This window comes from Lepus europaeus, chromosome 22 (assembly GCF_033115175.1).
Source record: "Lepus europaeus isolate LE1 chromosome 22, mLepTim1.pri, whole genome shotgun sequence".
Taxonomy (NCBI): Eukaryota; Metazoa; Chordata; class Mammalia; order Lagomorpha; family Leporidae; genus Lepus; species Lepus europaeus.
In genome coordinates this window covers 24,040,714-24,062,753 of record NC_084848.1, presented here as the reverse complement: position 1 = coordinate 24,062,753, position 22,040 = coordinate 24,040,714, and the positions used below count along the sequence as shown (strand labels likewise).

Below are 22,040 nucleotides of genomic sequence, written 5' to 3'. Positions count from 1 at the left end.
CTAAATTGTACCAGTGGCAGGGTGGAGGGGATGACCTTTGTTCCTGAACTATCCGTGAATCACTGGGAGTTATTCTTCTTTACCTTTTAATACAGGGGTGGGAATGTCTGGCCTGCAAGTTGTATGAGGCCCATGAAATCACTTGGTCTGGCCCTGTTAAGGTAACTACAGGCAGAACTCAAAATTCAATACATCAATACACTCAATAAAAATTAGCAGGCTAATTTTTAAGTCGATAATTTTGTATGGCCTATGAATGATATAATAACTATACAAATAGGGCCAGTGCTGTGGCATAGTGGGTTAAAGCCCCAGTCTGCATTGCCAGCATCTCATGTGGGCACCAGATCAAGTCCTGGCTGCTCCACTTTCCGATCCAACTCTCTGCTATGGCCTGGGAAAGCTGTGGAAGATAGCCCAAGTGCTTGGGCCCCTGCACCCACATGGGAGACTGGGAAGAAGCACCTGGCTCCTGGCTTCGGATTGGCACAGCTCCAGCTGTTGCAGCCATCTGGGGAGTGAATCAACGGAGGGAAGACCTTTCTCTCTGTCTCTCCCTCTCACTGTCTGTAACTCTACCTCTCAAATGAATAAATAAAATCTTAAAAAAAAAAAAAAAAAGACTTCTCTGCCTCTGCCTCTCTGTAACTCTGCCTTTCAAACAAAGAAATAAATCTTAAAAAAACCCTTAATGTTCAATATGAACCATCCATTCTGCAGCAAAGAACTGCTATACTGCCCTTCCCATTAAATGAAGCCTATTCATTTCCAAGTGGAGTAAGCTACTGCTCCTTAAAATCAGTTCTGCTGAAACTGTATGTTCTTGGAATTTTACTGCAATGTCCTAGCCTCTCCCTACTGCATGCCACACATACTAGAGAGAATAGTCCGGAGCTTTGTCCAAATGCCACAAGCTATGCCATGCTCTGAACATATATTTCCGGTTTCAACAGGGACATTCTGAAAAGTAGGGAGTCCACGCTTTCCCCGGCAATTAGGATAGAATCTCTCATTTTTGTCGGCAAGTATCTGATGTGGAATGGACTAAACGTGCTCTGAAGCTAAGTGTAAAACACACTTATATGTAAACATCACCATTTCCCTATGCCCTTCTAATGTATGTGGACTGGAGCACGTCAGGTGAGTGGCTTCCTGTGTACACCGGGCACTCAGGTCCACAGGGTAGCTACTGCTCTAGCTTGTCACCCGAGCCACCTTTGCAGCACCTTCCTATCTCAAGAGAAGCATTGTGGTATAATGCAGACAGGCAAGTCAGGTGCTGGAGCAGAGGTGCAGCCCTGCCACAGATTTTGCCCCTTCATCTGAGCTCTCCTGCACCTCTGAAGTGCTCTGAGCCTGAAACCCCACCCTCTGGCTCTGCCCCTCTACCTGCTGCTGTCTGGATTTGCAATGTGCACTACTGGAGAGGAAACCCAGGTGGCAACTATCTCCCTTCTCTGGGATATTCCCTGATAAGCAGGGGTGGGCTGGTCACAGCTGAGCTTTGTTACTGTATTTCCTGGTCATAACCGATACACACAGGTAGACATCTTTGCCAAAAGGAACCCAATAACCTTTTCTCATGGGAATTAAATTTCAATGGGGACAGTTGGGCTTTCAGTAGAATAGCATCAGTATTTTATTCCTCATCAGAATTTACATAGCTGGAGAGTACATTTTTTTCTTTTGCAAAAAGATATGCTTATTGAATATTTGCATATTTTCAATAAAATTTAAAATGAGCATATTGTAAAATGCTCCTGTAAAATAAACACACTTCAGTACTATTTTATCTGAAGAAACAGGAGTTGGAGTTGGAAAACTACCCTACTTGCAAGAAGTAAAACCAACACGTTAATGTGTAACAAAACAAATATCTCCTAAAACTCTACAGCCTAGATGTAACCAATCTAGATTATACAATTTATAATCTTTTTTCTACTTAATATCATCCATATTCTCTTGTCAGTCAACATAGACAAACATCATTCTTTTAAAGGGTACATAAATTCCATAATGTGGACTTATGGTATAATTTATTTCACCACTCACAATATTTAGGCTTTTCCCAATATTAGCAATGTGTGAGCATTTATACACCTCTTCACACTCTTGATTTTCTCCTAAGAATAAATCCCTAGATGTGAAGTTGTTAGCCTAAAAACTAAAAGCACACATTTACAGGAATCTAATCAGCTTATCATTCTATAAAATAAATTTAAGCAAGATTCACTGATATTTTTAGAGGTTTGCTGATTACTAAAGCGCAGCCAACTACAATTTAAGTGATCTAAAAGCCCCATCTTTAAAAGAATAAATGCACTATCTTGGGGCCAGCACTGAAGCATAGTGTGTTAAGCCTCTGCCTGAGGTGCCAGCATCCCATATGGGCGCTTGTTCAAGTCCTGGGAAAGCAGTAGAAGATGGCCCAAGTCCTTGGGCCCCTGCACCCACGTGAGAGGCCCAGAGGAAGCTCCTGGCTCCTGACTTCAGATCAGCTCAGCTCTGGACACTGTGGCCATTTGAGGAATGAACTAGCAGATGGAAGACCTTTCTCCCTGTCTCTCCTTTTCTCTGTCTGTAACTCTCTCTCTCAAATAAATAAATAAAATCTTTTTTTTTTTTTTTTTTTTGACAGGCAGAGTGGATTGTGAGAGAGAGAGACAGAGAGAAAGGTCTTCCTTTTTGCCATTGGTTCACCCTCCAATGGCCGCTGCGGCCAGCGCATCTCGCTGATCCGAAGCCAGGAGCCAGGTGCTTCTCCTGGTCTCCCATGCGGGTGCAGGGCCCAAGCACTTGGGCCATCCTCCACTGCCTTCCCGGGCCATAGCAGAGAGCTGGCCTGGAAGAGGGGCAACCGGGATAGAATCCGGCGCCCCAACCGGGACTAGAACCCAGTGTGCCGGCGCCGCAAGGCGGAGGATTAACCTGTTAAGCCACGGCACCGGCCAATAAATAAAATCTTAAAAAGTAAAGAAGAAATGCACTATCTCAAAGAGTGTTAATGTTACACAGAACTCTCTTGCCTTCTCAAAATGCAGAATTCAGTGAAGCTGCCAGTTCCTTCAAGTGACACTTAAAGGCAGGGCAGTTCCAATAAAAAAAAAAACTCTCTTTCTCTCTCTCTCTCTCTCTCATACACACACACACACACACACATTCCTTTTTTCTTAACAATTTGAGTCTAAAATTCACGTAAGAAAGCAAAGAATCCAGAACAAAACAGTTTTGAAGAAAACTTAAGTGGGAGAATCAACTTATCAGACAATAAGACTTACCATAAATCTAATCAGAGCAACACATACGATTTAATCAAACAGTAGGAAATTGGTTCAGAACAGAAAACCCAGAAGAGCACACTGTGAACATGGGACCTGATAGGAAACAGCGATGGCACTTTTAAGCACATGGGAAAGAACAGCCACGGAACTGGCCCCCGAACTGCTGTCTTAATGGATGCTGAAACAAGTGGGTTTTCCATGTGAAAAAATAAGAATAAAGATAAAACAGAACCCCAGGGCCGGCTTTGTGGCATAGCGGGTAAAGCACCACCTGCAGCACTGGCATCCCATATGGACACCAGTCTGTGTGCTGGCTGCTCCACCTCTGATTCAGTACCCTGCTTATGCGCCTGGGAGAGCAGTGGCAGATGGTCCAAGTCCTTGGGCTTCTGCACCCACATGGGATATCTGCACCCACAGATGAAGCTCCTGGCTCCTGGCTTCAGCCTAGCCCAGCCCTGGCCATTCCAGCCATTTGCATATCATTCTCTCTGCCTCTGCCTCTCTGTAACTCTTTCAAGTAAATAAATAAATCTTTTAAAAATAATAAAATAAAATAAAATTCTTATATCATTCTGTAAAATCAATTGTAGCTGGGGCCAGTGTTGTGGCGCAGCAGGTTAAAGCTCTGGCCTGAAGTGCCAGCATCCCATATGGGTGCCGGTTTCTAGTCCTGGCTGTTCCACTTCCGATCCAGCTCTCTACTATGGCCTGGAAAAGAAATGGAAGATGGCCCAAGTCCTTGGGCCCCTGCACCCATGTGGGAGACCCAGAAGAAGCTCCTGGCTCCTGGCTTCAGACTGGTACAGCTCCGGCTGTTGCAGCCATCTGGGGAGTGAACCAGCGGATGGAAGACCTCTCTCTCTGTCTCTACCTCTCTGTAACTCTGTCTTTCAAATAAATGAAGTAAATCTTTAAAAAGAAAATCACTGTAGCTTGTTAAATATCCAGATGTGGACGGGCAGTGGCACTGCGTTAAGACATCACATCCCATGCTGGAGTGCCTAGGATCAAGTCTCAGGTTCTCTCTCCATGCCAGCTTCCTGCTAATGCACATTCTGGGAGGCAGCGGGTGAGGCTCAAGTACTCAGGTCCAAGCCACCCAGGTGGGAAAACTAGACTGAGTTCTAGGCTCCTGGCTCTGGTCTGGCCCACTTCAGGCTGTTAAGGGCACTGGGATAATAAACCAACAGATAGAAAAAAAAAATCACTGTCTTTCAAATACATAACACTAATTTTTTTTAATAAAAAAAAAATATTGGCCGGCGCCGCGGCTCACTAGGCTAATCCTCCGCCTTGCGGCGCCGGCACACCGGGTTCTAGTCCCGGTCGGGGCACCGATCCTGTCCCGGTTGCCCCTCTTCCAGGCCAGCTCTCTGCTGTGGCCTGGGAGTGCAGTGGAGGACGGCCCAAGTGCTTGGGCCCTGCACCCCATGGGAGACCAGGAGAAGCACCTGGCTCCTGCCATCGGAACAGCGCGGTGCGCCGGCCGCAGCGCGCTACCGCGGCGGCCATTGGAGGGTGAACCAACGGCAAAAGGAAGACCTTTCTCTCTGTCTCTCTCTCTCACTGTCCACTCTGCCTGTCAAAAAAAAAAAATTAAAAAAAAAATATTTTTGGGACTGGCACTGCAGTGCTGACATCCCATATGGGCACCAGTTTGAGTCCTGGCTGCTCCACTTCCCATTCAGCTCCCTGTTAATGCGCCTGGGAAAGCAGCAGAGGATGCCCTGAGTCCTTAGTCCCTGCACCCATGTAAGCAACCTAGAAGTTCCTGGCTCCTGGCTTTGAACTGGCCCAGCTCCAGCTGCTGTGGCCACTTGGGGAGTGAACCAGCAGACGGAAGATCTCTGTCTCTCCTCTCTCTTTCTCTGTAAGTCTGACTTTCAATTAAATAAAACTTTAAAAATTTTTTGAAATTCATAGAAAATGGAATTAAAGGTTTTTTTAAGCTCCACATGTGAAAATTACAAAATTTTAAGCTGTAGCATATAGGAGAAATATTCATGACTCTGAAGCAAAGGATGATTTTCTTAAAAACCATATCAGCAAAAATTATAAAGTAAGTTGATAAATTTGATTGTTTGAACTTCTGCATTATAACAACATCAAAAAGAACAAAATACTTAGGAAAGAATTTAATGAAAAGTGCAAAGCTTACACAATGAAAACTTATAAAACAACTGAAAAAAGTAAGCAGATTTAAATAAATGGAAAGACATCTGATATTCAGGGATCAGATGATTTAATACTATTAAGATGGAAACAGTCTTCAAGTTGGTCTACAAATTCAACACAATTCCTATAAAATTCCAGCTTATTTTTTTTCTAGACATTGACAAGCCAACCTTAAAATTTATGCAGAAATGTAAGGAATCTAAAATATTTGAAATCTTGAGAACAAAGTTAAAAGACTCACTCCTCAACTTTAAAACTTACTATACAACCACAGTAATCAAAACATTGAGGTATTGCATGAAGCTAGACATACAAGCCAATGGAACAGAATAAAGAATCCAGATATGAGCTCTAATATTTATGGTTGACTTCTGACAAGATATCAAGACAATTCAATAGAGAAATAATGGTCTTCTGAAAAAGTGGTACGAGGGTAACTGGATATCCACAGACAAAAGAACTAATTTGGACCCTGCCTCAAAAAAATCAATATGTAAGAGCTATAACTTTAACATTCTTAGATGAAAACACAGTTGTACATCTTTGTGATATCTGAATAGTCAAAGTATAAGCAACCAAAGGCAAGAGAAAAATTGGACTTCATCAAAATTAGAAACTTTTTTTAAAAAAAGATTTATGTATTTGAAAGGCAGAGTTACAGAGAGGGAAAGAGAGCGAGAGAGCGACCTTCCATCCACTGATTTACTCCCCAAATGATCACAACAGCAGGGGCTGGGCCAGGCCAAAGCCAGGAGGCAGGAGCTTCATCGGGGTCTCCCAGATGGGTGCAGGGGCCCAAGTGCTTGGGATACCTCCTACTACTTTCCTGGGTCATTAGCAGGGCGCTGAATCAGAAGCAAGCAGCTGGGACTCAAACTGGGATGCTGGCATTGCAGGCAGCAGCTTAACCTGCTAAGCCACAAAACTTTTGTACTTGAAAGGACAACCTCAAGAAAGTGAAAGGATAGGAGGGTGGCCTTGAGCATAGTCATTACGTCTCCAACTGAGACACTCACAGCCCATACTGGAAGGCCTGGTTGAGTCCTGGCTCCTTCACATATTGTCCAGTGTCCTGCTAATGTGCATCCCGGGAGGAAACTGATAATGGCTCAAGTCCTTTGGCCCCTGCTTTCCACGTGGGAGACCTGGATGGAGTTCCCAGCTCCTGTCTGCAGCCTGGTCCAGCACTGGTTATCACAGGCACTTGGGAAGTGAACCAGCAAACGGAAGATCTCCATGTCTGTGTGTTTCTCTTTCAAATAAAATGAAAGTAAATTAAGGAAAAAAAAAGTGAAAAGACAACCCAACGAAAAGGAGAAAATTTCTGCAAATCATATAGCAAATAAATGACATTATCTACAATACATGTCCTTTTACAAGGATTATTTTACATTATATTTTACATTGTCTACAATACAAGTCCTTTTACAACTCAATAAAGTACAAGATGGGCAAATCGGTGGGCCTTTGGTGTAGCAGTTAAGACACCAATTAGGACACCAGCATCCTTTATCAAAGTACCTGGTTTGACTCCTAGCTCCACTTCCAATTCCAGTTTCCTGCTAAGGCACCTGGGAGACAGCAGGTGATGGTTCAAGTGTGTGGAACCCTTCCATCCTTATGGGAGACCCAGACTGAGTGTTCCACCTGGTTTTGGCCTGTTTGAACGCTGGCTTTTACAGGCACATGAGGAGTAAGCCAGGGGACAGAAGATCTCTCTCTGTCCCTCTACCTTTCAAATAAAATCAAAAAACATTTTTTTAAAGATTTTATTTATTTATTTGAGAGAGTTACAGTCAGTGAGATGAAGAGAGAGAGAGAGAGAGAGAGAGGTCTTCCATCCGCTGGTTCATTCCCTAAATGGCCGCAACGGCCAGAGCTGCGCCAATCCGAAGCCAAGAGCCAGGAGCCTCTTCCAGGTCTCCTACAAGGGTGCAGGGGCCCGAAGACTTGTGCCATCTTCCACTGCCTTCAGAGAGCTGGATTGGAAGAGGAGCAACCGGGACTAGAACCATAGTCCATATGGGATGCCAGCACCACAGGCAGAAGATTAACTTACTGCGCCATGGCATTGGCCCCAAAAATCAAAATTTTTTCAAAAGATGGGTAAAGGATTTGAATAGATTATTTCTCCAAATGGCTAGTAAGCACTTGACAAGACATCCCAGATCATTAATTAGAGCAATGTAAATCAAAACCACAATGAGATACCACTTCATACCCACTAGGATAGTTAAAATAAATCAGACATAACAAGTGTTGGTGAGGACATAGAGAAACTGGAACCCTCATACATTTGCTCGTGTGATTATAAAATAATACAACCACTTCAGAAAACAGTTACTAAAATGTTTGACATGGTTAGCCTATGACCTAACAATTCTACTCCCAGGAGAAATGAGACATATGTTCCCTTAAAATCTTATACACAAAAATGATTACAGCAGCATTTTGCATAACAGCCAAGAAGTAGAAACAACAAATGGTCATCAATTAATGAATAAACAAAATATGATCCATGCATAGAAAGGGATATTCATCAATAATACAAGGAATTAAGTACTAATATATGCTACAAATTTTATGGCTCTGTACTAACACAGTAAGAATATTTTTTAAATGCCTAGAAATGATATACACCAATTTTACAGTACAGCTTGTACCCTGAGGGAGTAAGGGGAATAGCAATTCCCCAGGCCAGATTCCTGAACAGGACTGGAGAATGTTAACCTAAGTCAGATCATGACACTACCCTGATGGTCTCCTATCACTGGTAACACAATACAAAACCTCTGCAGGGTTTACTAGACCCTTTATGATCTGGTTCTCCTACACCTCTCTGCCTCCGTGTCCGCCAGGTTGCAGGACTACAGCCAAGCAGGTCTTTTTTTCCTTCAAAGATTTATTTTCTTTATTTGAAAGGCAGAATGATGGACAAAGGGAGAGACAGAGATCTTCCATCTCCTCCTTCACTCCTCAAATGACCACAATGGACAGGGCTGGGCCACACTAAAGTCAGGAGCCCAGAACTCCATCCAGGCCTCCCAGATGGGTGACAGAGGCCCAAGTACTGGGCCATCTTTCACTGCCTTCCTAGGCACAGTAGCAGGGAGCTGGATCGGAAATGATGTAGCCAGGACTCAAAATGGCACTCTGACATGGGATCTGGATTCGCAAGCATTGGCCCAAATAGCTGCACCATAACACCAGCTCGTGCCAGCCTTTCTAAGGGTCCCCAGACACATCGATGTGAAGCCACCTGCTAAGGGCTTTTGCCCTGACTGCCTCTGCCTAGAAACCTCTTTTCCTTCCCTATTCTACGTTGCTCTCTGCTCACACCTTACCTCCTTCAGAGGTCATCCTGAACCACTCTAGGTGCGCTCTCAGTGACTGTTATTCCTGACTGTAGCATTTATAACTTTCCAACGTGATACTGTATATCCTTTTGTTACTCTGTGCCTCTCTCAATGGAGTTTAAGCCTAGCTCATAGCAGGGGCTCACCAAGTATTAACAGAGTAAATAAATGATAACTTTAACGGAAAAAATCTAAAGCATATATGCTAAATGCACAATCGCTCTTCCATCTGCTGTACCACACACCAGGCTCCCCATTAGCTCTGTTAAAGGCCAGGCCAGCAGCGATTCTGCAGCAGGACTCTCCACTGTCCTTGTCCTACCAAGGGTTTAAACTGGGAGATGCTGGCAGGAGAAGCCATTGGCAGTGACTGGCGTCCCACCTCTCTTCTCACACTGATTGAAAATGCCAAGAGCTGGACTGAGATATCAACCCTGGGGGTCCTGGCTGGACTATAACAGACCTACCTATGGACACCTCTCCAGTACAAGTAGGATGATAGTCTTTTTTTCTTTTCTTTTTTTTTTTTTTTATTTATCTATTTGTTTGAAAGGCAGAGTAGAGTTACAGAGAGGCACAGAGAGAGGTTTTCCATCTGCTGGTTCACTCCCCAGATGGCCACAACAGACAGAGCTACACTGGAGAGTGAACCAGCAGATGGAAGACGGCCACAGCTGGGCCGATCCAAAGCCAGGAACCAGGAACTTCTTCCGGGTCTCCCACGTGGGTGCAGGGGCCCAAGCACTTGGGCCATCTTCCGCTGCTTTCCCAGCCCATAGGAGAGAGCTGTATCAAAAGTGGAGCAGCTGGGACTCGAACTGGTGCCCATATGGGATGCCAGCACTGCAGGCTGCAGCTTCACCCACTATGCCATAGTGCTGGCCCCATGATAATATTCTGACTGCCTCCTGCACAAGCCTGGCTTTTATATAGGCTACGGAAGCAGATTATTTCCAGGACAGCTAAATTAGTTGGCATTAAACCTCATTTCCTAAAAACAGAAATTTTCTTAGCAGACTTCTTGTAAACTGAAGAAACTCACCATTAATCTTAATCCAAATATAGCTAATAATATGAAGAATAAAAACAATTATATTAAAAAGAGCAAAAATGGGCCGGCGCTGCGGCTCACTAGGTTAATCCTCCACCTTGCGGCGCTGGCACACCGGGTTCTAGTCCCGGTCAGGGCACCGGATTCTGTCCCGGTTGCCCCTCTTCCAGGCCAGTTCTCTGCTGTGGCCAGGGAGTGCAGTGGAGGATGGCCCAAGTACTTGGGCCCTGCACCCCATGGGAGACCAGGATAAGCACCTGGCTCCTGCCATCGGATCAGCGCGGTGTGCCGGCCACAGTGCGCCGGCCGCGGCGGCCATTGGAGGGTGAACCAACGGCAAAAAGGAAGACCTTTCTCTCTGTCTCTCTCTCTCACTGTCCACTCTGCCTGTCAAAAAAATAAAAATAAAAATAAAAAAAAAAAGAGAGAGCAAAAATGAACATGAGGGGCTGGTGCTGTGGCGCAATAGGTTAATCCTCTGCCTACAGCGCTGGCATCCCATATGGGCGCCAGTTCTAGTCCTGACTGCTTCTCTTCCAATCCAGCTCTCTGCTATGGCCTGGGAAAGCAGTAGAGGATAGCTCAGGTCCTTAAGCCCCTACACCCACGTTGAAGACCCAGAAGAGGCTCCTGGTTCCTGGCTTCAGATCTGCCCAGCTCCAGCCATTTGGGGAGTGAACTAGCGGATGGAAGACAGCCAGAGCTGGGCCGATCTGAAGCCAGGAGCCAGGAGTTTCTTCTGGGTCTCCCTCGTGGGTACAGGGGCCCAAGGACTTGGTTCATCTCCCACTGCTTTCCCAGGCCATAGCAGAGAGCTGCATTGGAAGTGGAGGCAGGGTCCTGAGCTGTGGCGTAGTGGGTAAAGCTGCCACGCCACCTGTAGTGCCTGCATCTCATATGGGCACCAGTTCAAGACCCGGCTGCTCTGCTTTCAGGCCTGGGAGGGCAGTGGAGGATGGCCCGAGTCCTTGGGCCCATGCACCCGTGTGGGAGACCTGGAGGAAGCACCTGGCTTCAGATCGGCACAGCTCCGGCTGTTGTGGTCAATTGGAGAGTGAACCAGCGGATGGAGGACCTCTTTCTCTCTCTCTGCCTCTCCTCTCTCTGTGTAACTCTGACTTTCAAATAAATAAATAAATCTCTAAAAAGAAAATAAAAGGAAGCAGAGGCAACCGGACTCGAACCAGCACCCATATGGGAACGCCAGCACTGCAGGGGTCGGCTTTACCCGTTACGCCACAGCACCGGCCCAACCTCTCTTTTTCCGTTCCTCCCAGGAAAGCAGGATTTTGGATTCATTCCTAGACAAAGTATATAGAAACGCTTCAGATACTGGAGTCAATTTGTTTCCTCCTTCTGTTTCCTGAGCACCTCTTTTCAAACAGTTGGGTCAGGCCGGGCTGAAGACTCCGTACATGGAGTGCACTGTGAAGACCACGTGTGCCAAGGGTGGGATCCACTGTGTATCTGTTACAGGCCCCTCCCTCTGCAATGGTTTTATCTGCGAGGCATTGTGAGATCCTGGTTGATTTCAAGTCACCTTTCTACACCAGACCTCCAGCCTCTCCAGAACTTGACAAATATCCTGTGCTGAAAACTGTGTATGTGGGGCTCTTCTGGAACTCAGAACTCAATCTGTCACGTCAACCCATACAGCTACCATAAGCTCTGACGGGTTTTCTTTCTGTTGGTGGAGTTCTGCCTATGGAAGCCCAATTGTCATCAGCCCATGTTCAAACTCTTCAAATACCACAGGAGGAAAAAATGGCCAGCTCGCCTAGAAAAGGCTCTCTTGGTTTTGCACTGATAGCTCTTCAATGTCTTTAAAATAACTTTTTTTTTATAAAGCGTTGTACTTATTTATCTAAAAGGAAGAGTGACAGGGGAGGGGGTAGGGAGAGAGAGAGAAATAACAATCTTCAATCCACTGGTTCACTCTACAAATGCAATATCCCAGAAAGGGCCAGGTGGACATCAGGAGCCAGGAACTCCATTTGGGTCTCCCATGAAGGTGACAGGAACCCAAGTATTTGGGCCATTATCTGCTGCCTCCCCCCCCCCCCCAACACATTAGCATGAAGCTGGATTGGAAGTGGAGGACAGACTTGATCCCGGGCACTTGGAAATGGGATTCCAGCACCCCGAGGAGCTTAACCTGAAGCACTATAAGACCTCCCCTCCAACACCCCCGCCTTTTTGAGTAATCTATACAGTTTTACTTAGTTATCACTAAGAAAACAATGGCTTCCCTATCCCTATTAAACGCAATCTGGAGGCAGAAGTCTGTCATTTTTTCAGTTTTGGTTGTTAAAATATGACATAAAAAAAAAAAAGTTGTTCAGACAAGTCAGAAATGATTTCTCTTTGACGTATCAGTGTGGAGGTAGACAGACAGCCTCAGTGGGCAGGTGTCTTCCTTACTGTTCTGCCCCCTTCATGAGCACCTGCGCCTTCAACCACATCTATATGTCAGGCCATGAGAAGGGAAAAGAGGAGTGAAGGGAAAGTAGTTTCTGTTTTAGAGGACATAATACTTCTGTCCCACTCCTATTGGACATAATTTCATCACATGTCTATCCCCTGGCTACAAGAGAGATCAAGACATATACACTGCAGCTGGGTGGCAATGTGCCACCAAGAACTCAGAGACTGTAACACTAAAGGGAAGATAAGGATAATATCTTCAGGGGCCAGTCAGCAGTATGCCAAAGTACGGTATGAAGAGAAGATCCAACTAGAATTTTTTTTCCAAATGGTCAGTTTTCCTTAAGCCTTGAATTAAATAATCCTCTGTTTCCCTTTAGTTTGTGGTTTTTCTTACAGTAAGAGTTGGTCTTATTTAATGGCTATGAATTTATTGACTGCAATTTGACAAATTTAGCAGACAAATACTGATTCTTTGTGGGGAGGGGTAGAGGGGATCTGTCTTCATGTGTGTTAATGAGAACTTGGAAAGAGGTTACAGTAGGCAATTAAAGTCTGATCTCATTCACTATAACAGAGTACCTACTTACAATTTTGAAGCAGGTATCTCTTACCCTAGGTCAGACAGTAAACAATATTCCAAATGAACAAAACTGATAAAATTGGTAACTAAAAATTCTTGAAACAGGCATCTGGCCCGACAGTTAAAGACACGAGCACCTCTTATCTGTCTGGGCTCAAGACCCAGATCCATTCCTGATTCCAGCTTCCTGCTGATGTGCACCCGGGAGGCAGCAGGTGATAACCTTCAGTGACTGGGTCCTTGCCACCCACCTAGGAGATCTGAACTGAGTTCCTGGCTCCCAGTTTTGGCCTGGTCCAGCCCTGACCATGTAGGAATTTAGGAAGCGAATTAGTAAATGAGAACCAATTCATTATGTGTTTGTGTATATCCATCTGCCTCCCTCTCTCTGCCTCTCAAATAAAAATGGGGACAGACATGATACAATGCATGAAGCCACTGCTTGGGAATACCACATCCCTTTACTGAAGCTGGTTGGAGTACTGGCTACTCCATTTCTAACCCAGCTTCCTGTTAAGGCATCGTGGCTGGCAGCAGATGATGGATCAAGTGCTTGGGCCCCTGCCAACCACATGGGAGATCCAGATGGAGTTCCAGGCTCCCGACTTCAGCTTGGCCCAGCCTTTGCTACTAAGGGAATCTGGGAAGTAAACAAGCAGATGGAAGGTCCCTCTGTCTCTCCACTTTCCAAATAAAATGAAGTAAATTGTTCTAAAGTGGCCCTGCGGCCAGCACCGCGGCTCAATAGGCTAATCCTCTGCCTGCGGCACCGGAACACCGGGTTCTAGTCCCGGTCTGGGTGCCAGATTCTGCCCCAGTTGCTCCTCTTCCAGTCCAGCTCTCTGCTATGGCCCAGGGGTGCAGTGGAGGACGGCCCAGGTCCTTGGGTCCTGCACTCGCATTGGAGACCAGGAGAAGCACCTGGCTCCTGGCTTTGGATCAGCGCAATGTGCCGGCCGCAGCGTGCCAGCTGCGGTGGCCAATGGAGGGTGAACCAGTGGCAAAAGGAAGACCTTTCTCTCTGTCTCTCTCTCTCTCTCACTGTTCACTCTGCCTGTCAAAAATAATAATAATAATAATAATAATAATAATAATAAAAAGTGTCCCTGCTTGAAAAAAAATAGGGCATTTTTGGAAATACATGTTCAGAGTGTGGCAATAGCTTGTGGGATTTGCACAAAGCACCAAAGTAGTCCCTCTAATATGCGTGGCATGTAGTAGACAGGCTACAATGTTTCAATAAAATTCCAAGAAAAGACCAGCCTCAATAACCAACTTTCTTTTTTAAAAAAAAGATTTATTTTTCTGAAAGGCAGAAAGTTACAGAAATGCAGAGGCAGGGAGAGAGAAGTCTTCCATCCACTGGTTCACTCCCCAAATCGCTGTAACAGCCAGAGCTGGGCTGATCCGAAGCCAGGAGCTTCTTCTGGGTCTCCCATTGGGTCCTCCTCTTCTGCATACAGGGGCCCAAGGACTTGGGCCATCTTCTACTGCTTTCCCAGGCCATAGCAGAGAGCTGGATCAGAAGTGGGGCAGCCAGACTCAAACTGGTGCCCATATGGGATTCCAGCACTGGAGGTCGCGATTTTACCAGCTACACAACAGTGTCAGCCCCCATAACCAATCCTTAAGAAATGATATCTAGGCCGGCGCCGTGGCTTAACAGGCTAATCCTCCGCCTTGCGGTGCCGGCACACCGGGTTCTAGTCCCGGTTGGGGCGCCGGATTCTATCCCGGTTGCCCCTCTTCCAGGCCAGCTCTCTACTATGGCCCGGGAAGGCAGTGGAGGATGGCCCAAGTGCTTGGGCCCTGCACCCGCATGGGAGACCAGGAGAAGCACCTGGCTCCTGGCTTCGGATCAGCGTGATGCGCCGGCCGCAGCGGCCATTGGAGGGTGAACCAACGGCAAAAAGGAAGACCTTTCTCTCTGTCTCTCTCTCTCTCACTGTCCACTCTGCCTGTCCAAAAAAAAAAAAAATGATATCTATTTTCACCTGTAATATCTATTTTTTAAAGATTTACTTATTTATTTGAAAGTCAGAATTAAACAGAGAGAAGAGGCAGAGAGAGAGAGGTCTTCCATCTGATGGTTCACTCCCCAAGTGGCCGCAATGGCTGGAGCTGAGCTGATCCAGAGCCAGGAGCCAAGAGCTTCTTCCGGGTCTCCCTCATGGATGCAGGGGCCCAAGGACTTGGGCCATCTTTTACTGCTTTCCCAGGCCATAGCAAAGAACTGGATCAGAAGTGAAGCAGCCGGGTCTCAAACCGGCGCCCGTATGGGATGCTGGCGCTTCAGGCCAGGGTGTTAACCTGCTGCGCCACAGCACCGGCCCCTGTAATATCCAATTTAAATTCTCAAAAATTACCAGTAAATTTTGGATCATCAAATCCAGAGGCACAGTAAAGTCAGGCAAAACTGAACATAACCCAGGTTCACCAACTGCTGACACAGAGCCAGTTCCTTGGGTGATCTGGACTTCAGTCTTCTTATTTATAAAACAAGGACGCTGTTTACCTAGCAATGCTCTTGTGAAGATTAGATAAAGAAGTTAGGAGAGGTCCTGGCACAGGCAGGTACTCAATAATGGTTCCTATCACGACCATAATCTGCGTTCTCCTTGCCCAAACATGCTGCTGACCCCTCCTTAACGAAACAGCCTATTTCCCTGGGCTTTTCTCACCCCACTTTCTCCTCTCACATCTTCTTTAGCAGCTCCTGTGCGTGCGTGCGTGTCTTCTTCCAGGAACTTGATGACTCTCCAGCATCACATCCTGGGCACCTCTTCGTCTAGCTTAGTACCCTCACCCCTCTGGCTTATCAACTCCCATGGCTTCAGCTATCATTGATTCCTTAACATTTCCTGAGTTCCTGTTTTACATCAGGCACGGCGCAGATCAAAGTCTCAAATGTCTGCTTTAGAGACCTACTAATTAGGCAGCAAGAGGCTCACTTAGAATAATTCAACACCATCCCATTTAACAGGAAAGTACTCTTCGTAAACCTCCACACGTTACAAAAACTGTTGAGTACTTTCCCCAACCTCAGTATGTGCTACTTCGAGTAAAGCTGGACCAGAACCACAATCTCCATGTAGCAGGACGTCGCACTGTATTCAGAAGTCGTCAGGAAGCAACCGACTGATTTACAACCAATCACATTAAAAACGAGCCCCCAACACAGGATTATCTCCATGTTTTATTATTTCTATAATCAGAAATAATAATTTACAAACAAAAGGAAGGAGTCAGCGTTGTGACACAGGTTAGGCTGCTACCACCTGCAACACGGGAATCCCAAATGAGCACTGGTTCAAGTCCCAGTTGCAGCACTTCCAATCCAGCTCCCTGCTAATGTGTCTGAGAAAGCAGTGGAAAATTGTCCAAGTGCTTGAGCCCCTGTCACCCACACGGCAGACCTGGACAGAGTTCTAGGATCCTGGCTTCTGGCATGGCTCAGCCCTGGCCATTGCGGCCATCTGGGGACTGAACCAGTAGCTGGAAGATTTCTCTCTCCCTCTCTCCGTTCCTTACCCCCCAGAAATTCTGCCTTTCAAACAAATAAATCCATCTTTTAAAAAAAGAACAGAAAACTAGCTGCCTTGAGCTTCATAGGAGGCCTTGAACATAGTCTTTTTTTTTTTTTAAGATTTATTTATTTTACTTGAAAGTCAGAGTTACACAGAGAGAGGAGAGGCAGAGAGAGAGAGAGAGAGAGAGAGAGAGAGAAAGAGAGAGAGAGAGAGGTCTTCTATCCAATGGTTCACTCCCCAATTGGCCGCAATGGCCAGAACTGCGCTGATCCAAAGCCAGGAGTTTCTTCCAGGTCTCCCAAGCGGGTACAGGGGCCTAAGGACTTGGGCCATCTTCTACTGCTTTCCCAGGCCATAGCAGAGAGCTGGATGGGAAGTGAAGCAGCCGGGACTCGAACTGGCGCCCATATGGGATGCCGGCGCTTCAGGCCAGGGTGTTAACCCACTGCGCCACAGTGCCGGCCCTTGAACATAGTCTTAAAGGCAACAAACATTAAGATAAATTTTTTGAGAATAAATTGGTCAAGAGCAAAGGGCTTACTTTCTCAGTCACAAACTGCAAATTATAGAAGCCTTCTTAGAAACTGTTCAGAAGGCTACAAGCCATTTATTTACTCAAGTAAGGCACACCCACTCAGAATGTAAACACTGTTCTACCCATCCCTCCCAACTGCCTATCCTGCCAATAAACACTGCTTCTTTCTTTCAAAAATGGGATCTAATTGAATCAGCCACGTAACTGTCTTGCTCAAAGCATATACTTCTGAAGGATACCCGACTCACCTGAAAAGTGAGTCTGCCTTACTTGAAAATCTAAGTTCTAAAAAACCTATCTTAAGAATATAACTGCTTGGCCGGCGCCGTGGCTCAACAGGCTAATCCTCCGCCTAGTGGCGCCGGCACACAGGGTTCTAGTCCCAGTCGGGGTGCCAGATTCTGTCCCGGTTGCCCCTCTTCCAGGCCAGCTCTCTGCTATGGCCCGGGAGTGCAGTGAAGGATGGCCCAAGTGCTTGGGCCCCGCACCCCATGGGAGACCAGGATAAGTACCTGGCTCCTGCCTTCGGATCAGCGTGGTGTGCCGGCCGCAGCGCACCAGCTGCGGCGGCCATTGGAGGGTGAACCAATGGCAAAGGAAGACCTTTCTCTCTGTCTCCCTCTCTCTCACCGTCCACTCTGCCTGTCAAAAAAAAAAAAAAAAAAAAAAAAAAGACTATAACTGCTTATATATTCCCTAGAATTCTTATTAAAAGGAATTCCTGAGAATCTCAAAGAGCTCTGGAATCTTTCAGATCCAGTTAGTAAAAATTTAAATGTTCTTCCTCCTGGAGTAAAAAAGTATCTGGGACCCAGTGCTGTGGGGCAGTAGGTTAATCCTCCACCTGCAGCACCGGAATCCCATATGAGCATCGGTTCGAATTCTGGCTGCTGCTCTTCCAATCCAGCTCTCTGCTATGGCCTGGGATAGCAGTAGAAGATGGCCCAAGCAACTGGGTCCCTGCACCTGTGTGGGAGCCCCAGAAGACGCTCCTGGCTCCAGACTGTGGATCTGTCCAACTCCGGCTGTTTGCAGCCATTTGGGGAGTGAACCAGAGGATGGAAGACTTTTCTCTCTGTCTCTTCCTCTCACTGTCTGTAACTCTACTTCTCAAATAAATAAATGAAATCTAAAAAAAAAAAAAAAAAAAAAAAAGCACTTGAAGCAAAAGTCTTGTTCCACAAGTTGTAAGCACTTACTACATTATTTCTGCAACGTCTCAAGGTCTTAGAGACGATTCACTGGCCCTGTAAACCTGAACAGGTATAGTGACCACGCCAGCTACTCCTCCTCCTACTTCTCCTTTCAGTCAACTGCTATCATGTGGAATCGCCAGGTACTGTTTCCTCTCGGTGGAAATAAAAGCTAGCAGCTATTCAGCAAAGCACCTTTCATTAGTTACTTGTCTCCTTCTAAGTGCAAGTAGCAGGACCAACACTTTGTTTCTACTTAGCTTGTCATATTACTTAACGTAACTTGTGCCCCAATTTCTCCTTCAGACAGCTATTTTAGTAATTAGAAAGTTCTCATTTTTCTAACATCTCATTAAAACTACTCCCAAAGGGAAGAAAATCAGGTTCAAAATCGTCTCAAAGGCAGAGAATTCCTTTCCTTTCCTATTTGTTAACTGATTGAGTAAAGTGTGTGTGCAAATCTCAAATATGGTATAAAGAATTGGGAAATCTTTTTAAAAGTGCAGTTAACATTGAGTTTTAAAAACAATTACATTTCAGGTAACCCAGAAATGTGGCATTTATTCAATCAAATGGTAAATCCACAGAAAGAAAATACTGGTAGTTAAGATCACTAACCAATGCAAACCCTCCTGAGGGATTAGAAAAGGGACAGAACCCTCCCTCAAGATTGGTTTTCCTGAAGTCCAACAGAAAGACAAAGGGGCCGAATTATATAAATCCCTAGAGGTTCCTTCTAATTCTGTCAAGGTTTCTCTAAGGCTAATTGCCACCTTTTACCTCAAATAAAGGCTGATCCTCCTCCCACTCACTGAAGGGCAGAGAGAAAAATTATTGCTTTATTGTTCAGCTGCTACTCTTGTGAAAATTGTGTCTACTGTCATTGTTAAACACTCCCATCAGGCTGTTTCATAACTCCTTCCTCCCACAGCATCTATGGAATCAAACTCTACACCCAAGTCTGAATCGCTGTGTCAGCAATATTGTCATCCCTCCAAACCCAGAAACACGCTCAGGAGTGTGAGGGGATCCTACAAGTGCCTAACGTCTCACTCCTCTTTAAAAGACAGCTGTTGGGATACACAAGGAAATGAAGTCCCATCTCAACCACATTATACTCAGTATTTTAATAAAAGTATAACACATCTGTGAACCTAATGTCTTGTGTGCATTGTGGTGGTATAACAGTCACCATTTCACCCAGATTAAAGGAAACACAAGGACAGGTTGGAGCACTGGCATATCACGTTAGCAAAAAACACCTTTAAAAATGTCCTCAAGATACTCTATTGCATTCGCAAAGTTGCCAACAGGTCTTCTGGATTAAGACAAAGAGAGGAAGATTCCCAGCAGATATTCCCTTTCCAGGGAGCCGAAGTCTGTTTCAGAAAATCATGGGAACATTCCTGAGTAGGGGTACTGCAGCCCCCAGGGCCTTCCGCCAGGGCCACTCTCCCCAGGGCCACTGAGGTGCTCTGAGTGGAAATGTTCACTAAAGTACGTTCCGAAAGCTCAGCCAGGTATTACCTTCGTAGATTTTTGCATTTCATTTCAGTCATTTGTTACTTCTTCATCTTACTGGCTGGCAACCTCTGAAGAACCACCATGCCTGCAGAAGCTAAACTGTTGAGACTATGTTAGGGAGGAGCCCGATTTACTAGGAAGCCAGAACAGAACTCCTGGGGGTGCAAAGAGCATTTACACACACAGCGCCTCTGAGAGCCAACACTTCTCTTGGCTTCATGGCTCTCGTTAAAACCACGTCTCACCCAGTCACCTGCAATGCTGGGAGGATTTTCTAACTCCAACCACAAAACTTCCCTGTTACATTTCACACAACTTTGTCTTATCAGCCATTTACAACTCTAGAGAAATAAATTCTTCACCACTTAATGATGAGCCAATTCTTCTCATGTCTTCTCTCACCCAATTATCCCTTAAAAAGTGAAATGAACCTTTTGAATCCGTGTGTGACTTTGCCTGGACACCTTACAACTTTAGCAGAGGTCAAGGCTCTCTTGATCTCTTGCCTCCAACTCTCACTGGTCTCATTATCTCAACATAACCTGGAGAAATAGCTTTATTACCAAACAGGGACAGGCCTACTTCTTAAAGCTAGTGATCTGGGGAGGAGGCTGCCAGGCACTGAGGTTAGGGAAGCCCAAGTTAGAACCCCATCCTACCACAACTGCAGGCCACATTCCTGCGGAGGCCACGAGAGTACTCAAAAAGAAGTGTTTTCTTAATGTCTGACCAAGACATACATATTAAAGTCAGTGGCAGATTATCACAGCACTCCTCCAGCGACCCCGACCTGAATCTTCTGAAGCAACCCATCACGTCTGCACATTACCTGTCAGTCCAGGGAACTGGAAGGTGCATACTGAATTCAGATCTTTGCAAAATATTTTAGGACCGCCTGAACTTGGTGGATGACTCAGCCCTGGTTAATTAGTACAGAGACTCATCCCGAGTCACCATCAGGTTGAACAGCCCTCTTGCGTGAGCTCGCGGTGGTCAACGCGACCACCTAACTCAGCCCGGAGCCTGGACAGACTGGGAGGCACAGGGCCCAGATCCGATGTCTGGCGTGCCGAGGAGCCCAGAAAGTGTGGGAAGACACGGGAGTCTGCTTCCACCTGGCCCCACCTCCTAACTTTCTTCGCCTCTCCAAGTCCCCAGGCGCGGCTGCAGGGCTCTAAGAGGAGGCAACCAGCTCGAGGGTGTGAGGATCGGGACCTGGGCCGGGAGGCGAGGCGCCCTGAAGCGGCCCCCAGTGGGGTTCGCGCGGTCATCACCGCACTTCTGGCTGCAGAAGGAAGGGACCCGGGGCTCCGAGCACAGCCCAGACCTCCGGGGGGGAGGGGAGGACCTTCAGGCGACGAGCGGTGGAGAGCCCGGACGCCGCCCTTGAGCCGCCAGCCCCGGGAGGCCCGGTCAGCGCCCGGACGCCGCCGCCAGCACACCTGAGCCGCGCCCGGGCGCCGGCTCGCGGGGCCCCGGCCCACCGCCCGGTCCGCTCCGTCCCATCCCTCGTACCTGGCCGGCGGCGGCAGCGGCGGCGGCGACAGCGGCGCTGCTCCTCACGTACCCGTTCCGCACTTCCCCGTTCGCCACGCAGCCGTTCGCCCGCACCGGGCGGCGGCAGCAGCAGCCTCCGGGCCCCGGCCGCATCGTCCCAGCAGCACCAGGCGCAAGGCAAGGATCTGTGGGAGGCGGCAGCGGCAGCGGCTGCGGCGGCTCCAAGTCCCGCTCCGCACCCCACCCACCTCCCCGAAACCGGAAATGGCTGCAGCACCGCCACCAATTCCCGGCCGGGCCGTCACGCGGGGGCGGGGCCGACTCTCCCGAGGACCGGACTCGCCCAAGGCCCGGCCGCGGAGAGGGGAGAGCAGGGGCGGGGACGTGCCGAGGACGGACGTGGGCCTGAGGAGCTCTGACCAATCTGTTGGGGGAGGAGGCGGACCCCATGCTGCGGCCTGGCCAATCACGGGCGAGAGCAACGCAGCTCGCCGGAGTAGAGGGGGCTTCTCTATACGGACCCGTGGGCCTGGCATCTGATTGGATGCCCTAGCCAGGTCGTGAGGAGAACTTGGCTTCTTAATGGTCGGAACTGAAGGGTGGGCGGAGGCCATGAAGAAGCGGCCAATTAGAGTGTGAGCAAAGAAAGGGGGCTGAGCCTTCGTCTCCAGAGCGGGTTCCCGGGTTCACGCAGACTTCGGGCGCCCTCTCTGCCCTTGCCTCGCGGGAGGTTCTCCGCGTTGAATCCCAGCCCAAGACAGGTAGCTCGTTTATTTAATTAGCGAATTCCTCTGGGGTATTTATAGAATGCCCTTTTTGACAGTCTCGCCGCGCTTCGGCTGGCGCCACCCGTGAGCACGTTTAAGGGATAATTCAGATGTACCTTCC

At 47.2% G+C, this 22,040-nt stretch overlaps 1 protein-coding gene across 1 annotated transcript in view; it reads right to left on the bottom strand.

Moving 5' to 3' along the window:
* Positions 1-21,378, bottom strand: part of SPTLC2 (serine palmitoyltransferase long chain base subunit 2) — a 112,465-nt gene extending 91,087 nt beyond the window's left edge. Inside the window, exon 1 of the mRNA XM_062181242.1 lies at positions 21,171-21,378. Coding sequence (XP_062037226.1) covers positions 21,171-21,305 — 135 coding nt within the window. The 5' untranslated portion in view covers positions 21,306-21,378. The remainder of the gene's footprint in view (positions 1-21,170) is intronic.
* Positions 21,379-22,040: the final 662 nt, after the last annotated feature.